Raw genomic sequence first — 16529 nt, 5'->3', positions numbered from 1 at the left:
TCTGCACAATGTGGAAAGTACAATAACAGGAGTATGCATGTGTGGGACAGGAAGGCTAACAGTTGGTCAAGTCTGGTGGCAGGAGTATAGGGTACAGGTTGCTGAGAGGGGAGAGCAGGTGATGAGGAAAGGCTGAGCTAAGTCTTGAAGTCTTACAGGATGAGTACAAGCTAGCCAACTGGCATGTAGTGGGTATTTGTCCATATTTCTTGAATGAATACATGCATGAACGAATGAATACATGAATAAAATAAATATACATTGGTGGGAAAAATAGAATAAAGAGAATATCTGTAAGTTTTCAGCATTCAAAACCAAGTATCCATTGAATGTGTTAACTAGGATGTTGGTGTTGGTAGAAAACAGTCTACGATGTGTTGAGGAGTGAATGGGAAGTACTAAAAGAATAAATGAGTAGATTAGTCTTTTACAAAATCTCTATCCACCCATTAAATATTTGTTGGGCATCTATTATATGTCAGGCCTTATGGTAGGTGTAGGACAAACCTGACTGTTAAGAGGAGGAAAGACATAAGAAAATAGTTGGATGAAGGACCCTTCATCTTCAAAGACTAGAGGGAAACAGGGAAGGGTTGGTTCATTTTTCGAGGACAGGGCCTGAGGCGGGAAGTTGAGGTAGTGTGAGGGTGGTGGCCTTGACTTTGTTGGTAAAGTAGTAGGTAAGACCATCTGTGAGAGTGCAGGGGCCGTGGATCAGTTTTGAAGCTTGAGGAAAGTTTGGAATGGCCAATGAGGGCAACAGAAGGGAGCTAATGAAGCCAAATAAAGGGACTGTCGTGTTGCACTAGAGTCCCATAGGAGGATGGAGACCATGCTTGTCGTGGTGTTAAGAGCACTATGTGATTGCTTCTAGCCAACTTAGGCAGCAGTGGTGCCAGAGCAGAGAAAGTAGATTCTGACGTTTCTTCAGTGTAGCAATTTTGTGGGGTGGAAGGACAGGTGGCATGGAGATGAGGGTGTTGATTAAAAAAAGTGGTTCAGGTGATGGGTCATCGGGTTTAGCCTGGGCAAAGAAGGAGACGAGGCCAGGAGGGGACTGCTATCCTGTGAGATAACGGAGGGGTCGAGGTGCCAGAGGACTGTATGATGTGAAAGATTGGGTTTAGGAAAATTGAAGGCAAAAGAACTGTACGCGGTTGAAGTTGGACAGTCGGGTGTTAGAGTGAGGATTTCTTGGGAGGAGCCGGTCTGGCTGAAGATAAGGTGGGCAGGTGGCTGGAGTGGAGGGAGCTGAAGGTTGTGAAGTTGACACGACCAAGGAATGAAGAGGCTGAAGGTTGATAGGCTGTCCGCACACACATCGCAGTCACCCAGAATGGGGAGAAAGGCTGTGAGCCATGTGCCACCAGAAGATGGAATAGGGCTCAGATGAAGAAAGGTTTTTATACTGAGGTGGAGGAGTAATGGTCTAGAAGGGGCACGGAAGAGCCACATGAATGCCTACAGCACCTGACTCCAAGGTGCACGGGTTGTGGGAGAATGAGAAGCCGAAACTGGAGATGTCTGCTGGGTAATGGTGTCCTCGGTGTGATAAGAGGGTAATAAATTAGCTGTTGTCACTTTTAGCATTGGTCCAGTAGGCCTGACCTTGGGATATCTTGACATTGGTGCCTGAGATAGCTGTGTTCAAGTACAGTGTCTGTGATGAGGCCTTGTGGGTGTCCAGCAGGGGAGCCTCTGATGGCTGTGTTTGCACAGAGGACTGGCTCAAGGGAGAAGAAGGAGACAAAGATGTCATTCAGGTGTCTAGGAAGTACGGTAGGAAGACAGTGATGACTGAGGCCGTGGGAGTGAGTGAGACTACCCAGGGACAGGGTACATACAGCGTGTACAATGCCGACAGAGGATGGTCTAGGACGCAACCACAGCAAAGACAGGCCAGGAATTTAGCTGCGGTGAGTGAGAAAGAAGAGTTATAGAGGAGAGGTAGGAGATAATGATGTCAGTGAAGCCAGGGGACAGTGTTTCAAGAAGAGAGCAATAAACATTATTGAGAAAGATGACAATTGAAAAGTGTTCCTTGAGAGGTAAAATTATTATTTTCTGCAATATGACTATTTAGGAAACCCAAGGTAATCAGCTGAAAAATAATTCTAACAAATAATAGTTGGGTAAGGTAGCAGTCTCAAAATAAACATGCAGAAAGCCATAGACTTCTTATAAACCAACAATAACTGTTAGGGTGGCAAGCCTTGTAGGTGCTCACGGCCCGGGTGGAGAAAGATGTCTCACACAGAGATTAGGATATATAAAAGTAAAAAAAAAAATTATTTTATCTTTTTATTTTTTTTTAGAGGAAGCCACATTTCCTTGCATTTTATCTTCTTAGAGGAGAGAAAGAATGAGAGAGTGCGAGAGAGGAAACAGGGAGAGGCGGGAGATGGCACGGCATCACAAAGAAAGAAGGGGCTGCCAGCAGTGAGGCCAAGTGGTTTGCTGATTTTATGGGGACAAAGAGAAAGAAAAAAAAAAATAGTGATTGTTGTCAGTTGAAACAGAAGCGGCAGCGGAGTAATTGGAATAATTAGGAGGCAGCTGGGAGGCGTCAGGTTGTCTTGTTTTCTCTTTTCCTGGAGACTTGGTTATCTCCAAAATGGCAGGGGATGTGATTTTGTCCCTGAGATAGGTTTTGGGCCGGAAACGGAGGCCTGGCGTTTGCTCCCCTGCTGTCCCGGGCGGGGAGGGGGCTTCTCAGGAACTCCTTGAGGCTATGGAAACCAATTCTAAAGGCTGGGAGCCGGTGAATGTAAAAAGAAAGATTTCCATTTCCTTTTTGTCTGTTGGGCTCCTTTCTGAGGACTGTGAAAATGGAACCCTGCAAGGCGCCTGCCAGCTGGGGAGAGAAAGGGCAGGGAGAGAATTGATGGTTGATCTTTAGCTGTTATTGGGGAAATTGCAGGATTAGATATTTTCCTGGTATTTCTGCAAGGCCGCTCCTTTCAATAACCAATTAGAAAGCATTATGAACAGCAGACCCTATTCACAATAAAAACACAAACAACAAAAAAAAAACCCGAACAACCTCCTCTACCCACAAGACCCTACATAATCTGACCCTTGCTACATTGCTTACCTCATCCTTTATTATTCCTTTTTTGTCTTGAGGTGAAATTCATATAACATAAAATTGACTATTTTAAAGTGAACAATTCAGTGGCCTTTAATACTCTGATAACTACCACTTTTATGTAGTTCCAGAACATTTTTTTCATCACCCCAAAAGGGAATCCATTAAACAATAACTCCCTACTTCCTCTCCCCTCAGCCCCTGGTAACCACTATTCTATTTTCTATCTCTATAAATTTGATTACTCTAGGTGCCTCATATAAGTGGAATCATATAATATTTGTCCTTTTATGTCTGGCTTCTATCACTTATTATGATGTCTTTAAGGTTTGTTATCCATGTGGCAGCAGTAGCAGAATTTCTTGTTCTGGCTGAGTAATATTCCATTGTATGGATATTCTGCATTTTCTTTCTCTGTTAATCGGTTGGTGGATGTTTGGGTTGTTTCCACCTTTGGGCTATTGTGAATAGTTTATTCCCGCTCCATTCACTAAGTCCCACCTCCTTGGCCTTCTTCCTGTTGCTCAAACTTGTTGGAATGGCTTCTGCCTGAGGACCATTGTATCTTTTGTTATTTATTCCCTCTGCCTGGAATGCTCTTCTCTCAGATCTCTCCATGGCTCTCTCATTCTCATCCTTGCAGCTCAAATGTCACATCTTCAGGGAAGACTTCCCTGATCACTGTATTTAAAGTAGTTGAACCCATAGTCATTTTTTATCCCATTATCCTATTGTAGTGTCTTCATAGTACATATCAGTATCTGAAATGAATAAGAGGTATTGTCTAGACCAGGGTTTTTTTTGTGCTATTTGCCCCTTTATCAATCTAGTGAAACCTATGGGCTCGTTCTCAAAGTAATGTTTCTAGGTGCCTAAAATATACCAATTATACTAGAAATACAATTACCAAAATATTTAAAAACTGGGATTTAGTAATCCATGTGCATCTCTATCAATTCCTGAACTAATAATATCTATATGCAGGCTTAATAATGATCAGAATTTAGACATTGTGATGCATCTAAGTGCTATTTTGGGATATTTGCAAGAACTGGAATAGGAAATGAAAATATCAGTGAGTTCTATTGGTTACAAAATCACTGGTACTGCTAACATTATTGTAGATTGTTACCTATGTTTGCAACTGAAAAAACTGCTAAACTTCAGTTAGAGATTAGTGGAAAAGGTGTATTATTTTCCTATCCATGTTTATGGATCCTCTGAATTCTGTCCATAGACCCTTTGGAAGTTCGTGGACTCCAGGGTTAAGAACTCCTGTCTTGAAAGGTCAAAAATTATCAGTAGTGATGAGGAAGGGTAGAATCTGTTGGAAATAATTTTGGTCAGAGATGGAGGATACCTAGTCAACCACAGATTAAAGAGCTAGAAGAAAGCTGCCCTCTCTGCCCCTCCATGGAACTAGGGTATGGGAGGTGAGGATATTTCCAGTTGAAAAGGACATGAGAAAAGCAAGTCTCTGAAGGACAATGAAGTATCACTTAGAGGAAGGAAGCAGTCTGGGAGGAGGTAGCTTATGGGAGTGAGGGATTTTGTTTATCATCGACTGGAATCCACTGAGCTCAACAGAGTGCGGAGGAGGAGAGATGGAGGAGAGGTGGCTACCGTGGGAAGCTGAGCCACTGGGGCTGGGGGTGGAGGGAATGCAAAGCGGTAGGCGGAGCCTTACTATATTCCAGACAGCAGGCTAGACATTGAGGATATGAAGATGAATAAGACAAGGATAAGTCACCAGTTTAGGATTCATCTAGACCAAATCCTGGTGGCTGATTGGCTGGTTTGGCTGGTCTGATCCACACACCTCTTCAGAGACTCCACAAGCCAGAGGCAGTGACAGTAAGACAGGCACAGAGTATCACTGGAAGTTCAGGGGGAAAAAAGCCAAAAGACGTACTCTTCTCTTTCCTGCTTTGATCTCTTCTGCAAAGCAAAAAATGAAGTTAAAAAGTTATGTAATGGAGAAAAAATTAAGCAGTGCCATGATCGGATCATCTAAACCAGCCAATCATCCAAAAATTAATTAGATAACCCTAGGGGATGCATCTCCCATACTCACTCTAAATTCTTCAGGAATCTTCTAAGGATCTTTGTAACCAAGAGATTCTTTGATGCTATTACCCTTCAGAACAATGTTGGCTCAGAGGCATCAGAGGAAGAAAAAAAGGACTATATTTTTAGATTTTTCTGTGGGGCTCCAGAAATACCCTCCACCTGGATCTCTCCTCTGTATGCAGCTCTCAGAATCTACAATACTGTGATTCTTTTTTAAAAAGCTATTTTCCCCTTCTCTACTAGGGGGATCTTTCAGAAAGGCTCAGGTTGGGGGCTGCTGCAGGTAGGAGGCATTGGCTGGGCCCAGCTCCTCCTTTGATCATGTTCCCTTCTGGCAGTGGTATCTGAAAATTCTCTGCCCTGGGCCCAGATAATGAGCCTCTTCTAGCCTGAAGGGAGGTAGCCCCTCAGGTGGAGAGGCAGCAGACAGACGGTGATGAGAGCAGATGACAGCATCCGATGCAGGGCTGAAGCTAAGCTGACCTATTTAGAGCAGAAAGAGGCTATAGGGGTGGTGGAGATGGTTGAGGAGGGGACAGGGGAAGGGAGAGAGGGAAGCTTCCAAGTGAGGCAGGCCTAGGACAGGGAGGAATGGAGGGTTGACCATTGTTTAAGAAGCCCTGACGAGACTTGGGGGGCCACCTAGGGGAGCTCTGTGGGGATACTCGGTGAGCTGGGGTGCATGCGGTGAGCTGGGGTGCATGCATACCTGTGTGAAGGGTGTGTGCAGGGGAGGTCTTTACCAGATTTTGCCTAAATATTTAGATTTTAAAGTCATAACCTTGGAGGAATTGAGAACCAGAAAAATATCTGGACTTCAGGGGAGCCAAGTGGGGAGCACCACTAAACCCAGCAAGAATGAGCAAAAAGCCCAGAACGTTCTGACAAGATTCCCCAGCAGTGGCTCAAGGAGAGGTCTGGTGTACCCACTGTGTACCAGTCTCCCATCCTAGGCACCATGGGGGCAGATACAGGAAGCAAAGACATGAGCCCAGCCTAGAGGAAAAGCAGCCCATCTGCAGATGGTGCCAGTGGGCGCCACTCTATGTTGGGACCTCCCAGGGGATAGAGAAGTGCCCCTCACAGGCCCTGTCCTTCAGGGGGACACAGTCTATTTGAGAGAACACTAATCCTTGTGAAGCAACAGTGAACAGTCCAATGCCACACTGTTATGCTCCTGAGTCACAGAAGGGATTTCCGGCTTACATGGAGAAGGCTATAGGAGGGAGATGGACATTAAACCCAGCCCTGAGATCTGGGAGGGCAGGATTGGGCTGGGGAGAGAGAGTGAAGGCACACAGGTGGGCATAAGTGGGGCTCATGTGGGGACCAACACGAGGTGGTCAGGCTGACAAGATTGGAGGCCCACTGAGGGGAGATGGAGAAATCCGGCTGGAGTGGGGAGAGTCAGATCACAGAGGGCATTTGAAACTACTAAAAGGGACTGTGTCAAAATCCAAGATTTGAAAGGGATCGGGCCTTTCCCTCTTCTCCCCTTTAGCTACAAGCCCATCGTGGAATTCATTGATGCGCAATTCGAGGCCTACCTGCAGGAGGAGCTGAAGATCCGAAGAGTGCTGCACACCTATCATGACTCCCGAATCCACGCCTGCTTGTATTTCATCGCCCCAACGGGCCATTCCCTGAAGTCTCTGGACCTAGTGACAATGAAGAAGCTGGACAGTAAAGTATGGAGGCTGGGCGGGAGGCTGGGCGAGCTGGGCTCACTCTCACTGATTGCTTGTGCAAAGTAGATCCTCTCCCTCTTTCCCTGTCCCTCCCTAAAGATGTGTTGTTGATCCAACACCTGTGTCACATGCTGTGTGATCTGTTTTCCCAGCATTAGGGATGGGTTTGCCCTGAGCTGTCTGTCTGCTCTGATGCCTCTCGGGAATATGAGTGGATGCAAGTGAGACGGCTGTCCAGGTCTAGGGCGCACAGCTTTGGCAACGGAAAGGTGTTTTGTCTTTGTCCCTAAATTAACTGGCCTGTGCTAGAATCAAACATGCAAACTTGACTTTGAAAGTTATTCTTGGAAACATGTGTTCCTGTCTTGTGGCCAGAGTAGTGTTTCCCAACCTGTCAGAAGGGCCACTGCAGGTTGAGACCCCTTCACAAAAAACAAAGCTCTCCTTTAAAAAAATAAATATATATATATATAAAGAAAGTTATTATTGTTATTATCAATAATAATTTTTATAATAGCAGTTAACATCTGTTAAACTTTCATTTTTTGCTGATCTTGTGAGGTAAGTACTATTGTTATCCCCATTATACAGAAGAGAAAACTGATGCTCTGAGAGGTGGTGACTTGCCCATTGTCACATAGCTAACTACTGGTGGAACCTAGATTCAAACCCACACCTGTGGCACCATGTTATATTGCCTCCATGCCTGAGAAAAATGGCTGTGGGAACCAGGCATGTCCTTCTTTAAGAAAAACTGAAAAGTGCAAATTATACACCCATGTATGAATTAGACATTTTTAAAGGGTTGTTTGCTGCACAAAAGAATTGACCACAGGATTCTTCAAAAAGTCTAATTACTAGTACGTTGTTTCTTGATGTTTAGTGTGTGCCAGGCCCTGTGATGAGTAATTTATATGCATTATTTTATTTCATCATTCTAGTAATCCAGTATAATGAATACTATTATTATACCCATTTTACATATGGGGAAACTGAGGCACAGAGCATCAAGTAGCTTGCTCAAGGTCAGACAACTTGCAATTGGTCCGGGATTTGGACCTAGTTCTTTCTGACTGCAAGGTATTTTATTTTATGAAAATCTAATTTACATGCAGTCATTTAGTAGCACAACCACTATAAAAATGGAATTTCAGCTATCATCAGAATAGGAACAATTTTTCATTTTTTGCAGCAATGAGCTCACTGTCCATGAATAATAGGCTGCTCCCGAAATGTTGCCATGCCCTGCATGCTCTGTATTAGGGTAGCATTGAGCCAGGCGGCTGGAGGACTGGTGGGTGGGCTGGGTTAAATAAGCAGCCTTTGACATATGTTTATATTGTGCCGATGGGGGACTTGGTGAAAGTGACAAGGAGTGTTCCACCCTGGCAAGGGCTTGCTTGGACCACCCGCACCCCTGAAAGACTTCAAGGGAGGTGCCTCCAAGGTCCAATCTTTCTTTGCCTCAGCACCTGAAGCCCTGTGTGATATCAACCTTTAGAGCCACTCCTAAGCCAAAGTGCAAAGGAAGCAGGACTTATCTTCCAAGTCTAGAGCTCCCAGACTCCCCTTTCCAAGCCCAGGGCCTGAGCACCACCCGTGCCACCCACTGGAGTCTGCTGACAGGAATGACTGTGCTCTCCATGTGACTCTGAGCTTAGGGGTGCTCTGTCTCATGAAGACATGTGCATTTCAAATTTCTTTACCTTCTCACTGGAAAAGCCTTGTCCCTGCTTAGAGGAATTTCCACAGTCAGGGTTCAGGTTGGTTGAACTTTGGGGTGGCATTAGGCTTTTCTCCTGCTGTCTGAAATTGGGCATTTATACCTGCTTTCTTTGCCCAGAAACTAATCATGAGACTCAGGCAGTATAACTCTTTCTACATAAGTCTCAGATCAAATTGGTAAGGGAGAGGGTCTTCTTCACCTACCCGGGGTTGGTTAATCAGTGTTTGCTGCCAGAAAGAGAGCCAGATGTGCATCCTCACCGAGCACTGCCCCTGCTTTCCTCCCCGCCATCTCCCAGGTGGGTCCATATTACACCTGGCTGGGGTTAGCCTGGACTGCATAATTTGGGATAATTTACTGTTAACAAGGAGTGGCCACCTCTCCCCCTATCAACCGCAGATTTTTAGCTATCATCTTTCTGCTTCAAAGATGTGCAGTGACCCTGATACCCAGAGATCTCACAGCTCATCAACTGGATTCTGACCTGGTAGACAGCTCATAGATAAGACCATGTATGGACTTAGGAATAAGGCTAAACTTGGATTTGAATCCCAGTTCTGCTACTTACCTCCTCTGTGGCCTTGGACAAGTTACTTAACCTCTCTGTGCCCCAATTTCTCATTGGTAAAATAGTAGTAATATACCTCCTGGGAAGGTTATTGTCAGGATTAATTGTGCCAATCCATGTAAAGTACTTAGTTCAGCACCCAGCACATAGTAAGCACTGTGTTTTTATTTATTATATATTATTTGGCTACAGAGGTAGCCAGTCCTTGACCGTTCTGCTGAGCTGCTCACTCTGGCAGCTGGTAGAAGTCCTAGGTCATGTTTCTGTCAGTTGCAAGTTACCAATGATGATGCCACTTTGCTCCTCCTTTCCCTAGGTGAACATCATCCCCATCATTGCCAAATCAGATACCATTTCTAAGAGTGAGCTAACAAAGTTCAAAATCAAAATCACCAGCGAGCTTGTCAGCAACGGGGTCCAGATCTATCAGTTCCCTACAGATGATGAGTCGGTGGCGGAGATCAACGGAACCATGAATGTGAGTGGGCGCACAGGGGCTCAACTTTCTGACCATTTGCTCTTTATTATTATTTTACCAAATAGCAGTAAAGCTATCTTCACCATCCATCTTGGAGTAGATCACCCTCGGTTATCTAAGTCTCAGGTATTTGTGAGAGGGAATCCAGAACTAAAACAGCCCCTCTCTCCTAGTGGTGGCTGCCGCAAAGCCTCAGATATGCAGAGATTAATAGCCAGAGACCAAGGGAAAGGGAAGACTGACTCCAGGAAGGGGGTGGGACAGGGACTTCAGACCTCTCCTTTTACCCACCTCCTTGGTGCTGCTCTGGTCTAGGCCAGGCAGCCCCCATGGGACTGCAGGAAAGGCAGTCCTTGTCTCTGATCAAAACAATGCTGGGACAATTCACGCAGTGAAAGAAGAAAAGGCTGAAAAAGTTGGCCGGCTTTGGAGACTCAGGGATAAGCTGTACTCAGATAAACAAGGAGGAGCACTGGTATATAGCCAACTGGTATATAGCCTCCAATGTTGCTGGTGATTAGAGAGATGTTATTTTTAAATATCAGGTTTATGCTTTGCTTTATTAAGTGTGACTGAATAAAAAAAATACTTGCCATCTTTCCTCTTCTTCCCCACTTCCCCCTACTAGAGGAATGAGTAAGAATGAAGGCAGAGAGTCAAACGTCTCCTCATGCTTCTTTACAATGTGTTGATGCTGTTGCCTCGAAATCGTCAATGTTGTGATTTCAAGGAGACAGCTAATAGCTTTCAGAAAGCCTCTGCTTTGGGAACAGATTTCTTTTTCTCTATTGAGAGGCATCAGTTTTTCCTAATGACATAATGCCTGGGTATAGCCAAACTCAGGAAAGCCTTGTAATAAAAGCCATTTTTAGAAAACTTTCCTGCTGCTGCTGCCCTCTAAGTTATCATTACAGCATCAGCTGCCACCTCCTATGAATTGGCCAACAAATTAGCATAGCAGGGCAGCGAGCCCTTGTCTCGCCTGACTTCCTGCCCATCGGTACACTGGAGACAGGTTTGTTATTAGAAGTCCGTCATCATGTTTGACAAATCTAGCTCAAGGGTAAGGCTTTGTGGATTGTGGTAGGTGGAGGAGATATAGCCTCTGTGACTGGTCGTGGGCATGGAAAAAAAAAAAAGATTACCGTTGGTTCTTGTAAGCAGTCAGGGTGTTTTGATGGAAACTAGGTGCTGTCAACGATGAGAAAACCTGAAAGGGTGCCCAGCTTGCCAAAAAATGGGAGCCTAGAGAGAAATGTTGTCTGGGTGTCATTGGCGCTGATGTCTGAAAGCATCTAGTCACCTCTGGACATCAGCCCCTGTGGATATCTTCCAAATGCCAATTCCCTAAGTCATCAAGTAGATTTCACGCTGTGGTTTGCTTTGCTAAGAATAAATAGGGACTGAGAGTTTTGAGCTATCTCAAGGTGTCACACAAAACTCCATTGTGGATTAGGAGTGACAGTCATCCTGGGCTCTGTTCTCAGCTCAGCTCTGGCCTCCTGCTGAGCCAGGGGTAAGCTCAGCTTCAAGGTTGGAAACTACCCATGCTATGAAGCAGCAGTTCTCAAGCACATTGTGTTGGCTGCGAAGGGGTTATGAGTCCTCTGTTACTCATAACAGTCCAAGGGTTGCCACTAATGCACTTTGAAAAACTAAATTGGAGTGGATTCAGGGTTATCCCTATAATAACGTCACTCACCGCTTGCTCCCTTGCATTCCACCCTGCTTTGGTGAGTGGGAAAGAGAGGAGTGGCCTCATAGCCAGTGTGCCTGGAATTGGGCAGGCCTGTGGGAAGGGACTGCATGTGAGTGCTTGGTGTTATCTGCGCTGTGATGGAGGAAGGGGTAGGGTGACGCTGCTATAAAATGTATCTACAAGATTGCTTAACCTGCCCGCCACTGGAACAGCTGTTCACCTGTGTCAAAAGTCCCTGGAGTCTTCAGACAAGCCACAATGTATGAAGCTGCAGCATGAGAGACCTGGGCTCAGGTGGTTGGAGGAATGGGCGCCAGCCTTTCAATTCTGGATTTGACTCCAGCCCCACAGCTCCAACCACCCCAGACAATTGGCATAGGAACTGGATTGTGCCTGAGTGGAGAAGTACAGCATCCTGTCACTCACCTCGAGGGATTTTCATGGCAGGAAATGAGAGTAATGAGGTCTCAGCTTCCCCTTTGGCTAATGGGTGGCTCTGGAAAACCTTTCAGATGGGAGGAGGCAAGAGAAGAGAGAGAGAGGTCTTACTGCATGCTACTTTCAACCCATGGTCTGATATCTTTCAAAGTTGTAGACTTCAATACTAAAAATTACCGTGTTGTTTGAATTTAAGGTTGTTCTTTGAATGGTTCAAACCATGGCCAGGGACCAGCGAATAGGCCCAGGTACTTGACTGAATTCAGTTCATTGGCCATTTGGTCTGGGGTTTGGTCCCCACGAAGACATTTGGCATTTGGGCCTAGTGAGAGCACATGTCTAACCAGTGGAGTCACAGGGAGACCCCCACACACAAGCCCATCCCTTATCCTGAAACAGGAATGGTCTCTCCATTGTTCACGTGAACTTTTGCAGTATTCACCAAGGGCTGACTTGAGAGCAAATCAAGTTATGGTCTTAGTTGCCAGTAGGAGCCTGAAATGGGCAAACATGACCAGCAGCACAACTGGGAAACACTGTCCACCCTGGGAGGAAGCCAAGCCCAATCGGTATTATCATCCAATGAGGAATAGAGTCCTGCCAGTCTCTGTTTCACTGGGCTAAGGGAACAATCATCTAGCCTCGCAAGTATAGTGGATGTGGTGGGATGAGAATAAAATAATTCATGCCAATTGGATCATCAAACCAAGAGGGCTGGGTGCAGTGGCTCATGGCTCTAATCCCAGCACTTTGGGAGACTGAGGCAGGAGGACTGCTTAAGGACAGGAGTTCGAGCCCAGCCTGAGCATCATAGTGAGACCGTCTCTACAAAAAATTTAAAAATTAGCCATGCATGGTGGTGTGTGCCTGTAGTCCCAGCTACTCAGGAGGCTGAAGCAGGAAGATTGCTTGAGTCTAGGAGTTCAAGACTGCAGTGAGCTATGATCATGTCACTGTGTTCCAGCCTGGGTGACAGAGCAAGACCCTGTCTCTAAAATATAAATAAGTAAAATAAAATGTACCAAGAGGAGCTTAAGGTATACGTGAGACAGTGTAGCACAAGTAGTGCTATGGTTTGACTATGTCCCCTCCAAAATTCAAGTGTTACCCGTGTGATGGTTTTAAGACGTGGGGCCTTTAAGAGGTGATTAGGTCATGATGGCTCCTCCCCCATTAATGGGATTAAGGCCCCTTTAAAAGAGGCTTCAGGCCGCATTGGGCTACCTTGTCCTTCTAAGCTGTCTGTGTTTTAGCAGCAACACTGCCTTCCATCTATCATATTTTCCTCCCTGGGCCCACACATACAAAATGTCACCCCTGTCCTGAAGGGACTTAGGGGGAAAAAAAAGGCAGAAAGCCTGGCCTCAGATTTGAATCTTACGGGTAGTACCTAGAAGTATGGTTGAGGGGTTTATCTACTTGCTGTGTTCGACTCCATTCTGGTTGTCATGGCCATCTCTCTCTCAAAAGCAGTGGGACAGAGGGCCAAAACCTGGTCCCCATGACTTCATGCCTGTCATGGTTAGCTGACTTCCAGCAGATGCCATGTAGCCAGGAGACAGGGCGCAGGCCACCCTGGATGGCTGGGGGAGGTTGGCAGGCAAAGCTTGCCTCCTTGGAATATCTGGGCATGGGGTTAGGGACCTGGGCAACTCGTCTAACCTCTCTGTATCCCAATTCCCCCAAATCATGAATGGGGCTTATAATCATTGCCCTGTAAGGCTGTTGTGAGAGTCAGAACGAAAGGGGAGCACTCAGAAATACCCACCTTGCGTACACTTATCAGAACAGCCTCTAATCTGACACTAGTTGCAAAGGTGTGTGCAGTGGGAGGGCTTGGGAGTCCTCTAAAGTCTTTTTGGTGGGAGCTGTGTTTTAGAGCAGGGGGAAAGTGAGAGGAATAAAATGACAGCAGTTTTGAGCAAGAGGGGGGAAGTAAGTGACCTTATCATCCTGGCAATGTCTCTTTTTGGTTTTTTTGTTTTTTGTTTTTTGTTTTTTGTTTTTTTTGAGACAGAGTCTCACTCTGTTGCCAGGGCTAGAGTGAGTGCCGTGGCATCAGCCTAGCTCACAGCAACCTCAAACTCCTGGGCTCAAGCGATCCTCCTGCCTCAGCCTCCCGAGTAGCTGGGACTACAGGGATGCACCACCATGCCTGGCTAATTTGTTCTATATATTTTTAGTTGTCCAGCTAATTTCTTTCTATTTTTAGTAGAGATGGGGTCTCGCTCTTGCTCAGGCTGGTCTCGAACTGCTGAGCTCAAACAATCCACCTGCCTCAGCCTCCCAGGGTGCTAGGATTACAGGCGTGAGCCACTGCGCCCAGCCTGGCAATGTCTCTTGATGATAAAAATAACAGGCCCAAGGCAATACTGACCTTTCTTTATGCCTTTATTTTCTTCTTGGGTTTTTTCCCTCCTTTTTTCGTAAGCCCCTTTTTCTTAAGAAGTACCTCCCACGTCAACCGCCTTCCTCTTCCATCACTTACAGCTGAGAGCCCAGGATGAGTGAGCATGATGCAAGGCTTCCTTTTCTCACTTCCTCCCTTGGTCTAGCCCTCTGCAGTCGCTGCTTCTTGGCTCTTTTGTGTCTTGTGGCCAAAGCTTTGGGGGTCTCTGCAGGGGAAACACTTTCCTGGAAAGTGTTTGGGGGTGGATTTGAGGCTCCTAACATGTCTTATGTCCCTGAGTGGCAATGAATTGTGGCCAGATGACACTCCCACCCCCGCTCATACACATACAAAGGAAGCTGCCAAAGGCTGGAGATGCTCAGACATTTGCAGGAATTCAGTGCTCCCCAAATGCCCCGTGTGTCACATGCCCAATTACCCTGTTGATCATTCCCCTACTAGGGCTGATGAAATATTTCCCACCTCCACCCCACACCCACCTTCCATATCCATAACCTCCTCTTTCCTATGTCCCTATTTTGGGGACAGTCAGTGGAGTGGGAAGGAGTCGGGCAGTAGCAGAGAGAGGGGAGAGGGTGAAGGAAGAACAGCTTCAATTGGTGGCTAAGCCCCATGGGGGATCAGTGGATGTCCTGGAACTGAGCTTCTGATTAAATCCTGGGTTTTCCCTCAACTCTAAAGGACATTCTTGGGGTCCAGAGCTAGATAAGAATGGAGAGGAAGGATTAGCTACGAGATCAGCATGCAGATTAAACACACAAGCAACAGATTTGCTGTGAGGTTCCCGAATTGAACTGTGTTTTATAATCTAGCTTTGCACAACCAGTTCCCCTCAGAGTTTCAAGTGCTCACCATATCTGCTGTCCAAACCCCTCGAATGGGAGTAGCAGACCAGCAAGGGCTGGGCTTTGAAGTCAGAGACCTGGATTCCACCCCTAGCTCTGTTCCTTACTGTTTCATGCATGCTGGCAAGTCACTTAGCCCTCTGGACCTCCGCTTCCCCACCTATGACACGGGGATAATAAGACTACCCACCTCATGGTGTTGTTGTAAAGCTTCAATGAGATAATGCCATGTATAGCACTAGTACACATGCATAGAGCTTAATAAATTGCTGCTGCTGCTGGTACTCTTGGTATGATTGCTACTACCTACTCTGTGACGTCTTTGACTCCCCATGAAGTTAGTCGCTCCCTCCTCTGTGTTCCTCCAGCCCCTGAGCCTCTGTTTACATCCCTGATCTTCCTGTATTATCATTGCTGGCAAATTTTTCTCCCTAAGCAGACTGTGTGCTCTCTGGAGGCAGGCTCGGTGCTTTTTCAACGTTGTGTTCTTCTTAATGCCTAGCATATGGTAGGAAGTCAAAAAATATTTGTAGAATGGATGAGTGAGCAAATGGGTCAAAATAACTGAGACGATGGCCCATTTCTCCCAGCAGGCTAAGAAAGCTTGCTCCAGTGGACTTTTTAACCTGTTGGGGTTAAAGCCCCACCTGGGCTCCCCTGGTTTGTAAATAATGTTTATTTCGTGGTTCCATTTGGCCAGTGGTGACCCGGCACTTACAAGCTGGGCAGCTCCCTATGGGCCGGGCCCCACACTACCTAGAGGGGCAGCTCACTCTTCTCCTAACCCTGTTCGTACTTTGCCTTTCTTTCCTCTCTCCTGCTTCCATAGCCCAAGCACTGCCATTCAAGTATTTATTAAGCACCTACTACGTGCAGGGCCCCAGACCATATATTTGAGCCCTTGGTCACATACCGTCTTATGTGATTTCAGGTATGTAATCTGGGCTTCCTCAACAGGACTGTAAGCTCCTAGAGGGTGAGGGAGTGTGTCTTCTACTTCTTCTGTCTCCCTTGCAGCACCTGCAGCAGAACCCAGCACAGTCATGGGCTTGTCAGTAAATACTTGCCTTCTAGGCTCACAAGTTTAGTGTGAGCTCTTGTTGCAGGGAAGGATGAGAGCAAGGACAGTACAGCTCAGTCAGCTGCGTGGCTTTAGTATGTACCTATTCTCGGGGCTCTGGTCCTCCGGGAGGGGGGAAGTGATCCCAGCCCCCTCCGTTCTCCTTTATCCTGCCTGTTCACACAGAACCTCCATCTTGCAAAGCCCTTTCCCTCGGCAGCAACTCTGAATAGTGAATAGCTTGCTAATCTGTGTATCTGCTTATTATTCTGCTTATTTTCTCGCTTTGTCCATTTCCTATGCATTCAGCCATGTCATTGTTATCTTCTGTTGTGAATTTCTGAACAGCAGAAGCTTGGGCTAGGCCTCTGATCCCCACACAGCTCGGGAGCTTAATAAATGCCTCTTGATGGTGACAACAGTGAGGGACGTTGCAGGGTAAGGGCCTGAGGCCCCCGA

At 46.3% G+C, this 16529-nt stretch overlaps 1 protein-coding gene across 8 annotated transcripts in view; it reads left to right on the top strand.

Annotated features, from left to right (window-relative positions):
- Positions 1–16529, top strand: part of SEPTIN6 (septin 6) — a 66297-nt gene that overhangs the window by 29417 nt on the left and 20351 nt on the right. For all 8 annotated transcript variants that reach the window (XM_045538744.1, XM_045538742.1, XM_045538745.1 and 5 more), the window contains exons 4-5: positions 6660–6846; positions 9457–9618. In XM_045538744.1, the coding sequence (XP_045394700.1) occupies positions 6660–6846; positions 9457–9618 (349 nt within the window). The remainder of the gene's footprint in view (positions 1–6659; positions 6847–9456; positions 9619–16529) is intronic.

The sequence above is a fragment of the Lemur catta genome, chromosome X (assembly GCF_020740605.2).
Source record: "Lemur catta isolate mLemCat1 chromosome X, mLemCat1.pri, whole genome shotgun sequence".
NCBI classification, from domain to species: Eukaryota; Metazoa; Chordata; class Mammalia; order Primates; family Lemuridae; genus Lemur; species Lemur catta.
Note: the sequence above shows the minus strand (reverse complement) of the source record. Positions and strands in the feature narration are given on the sequence as shown.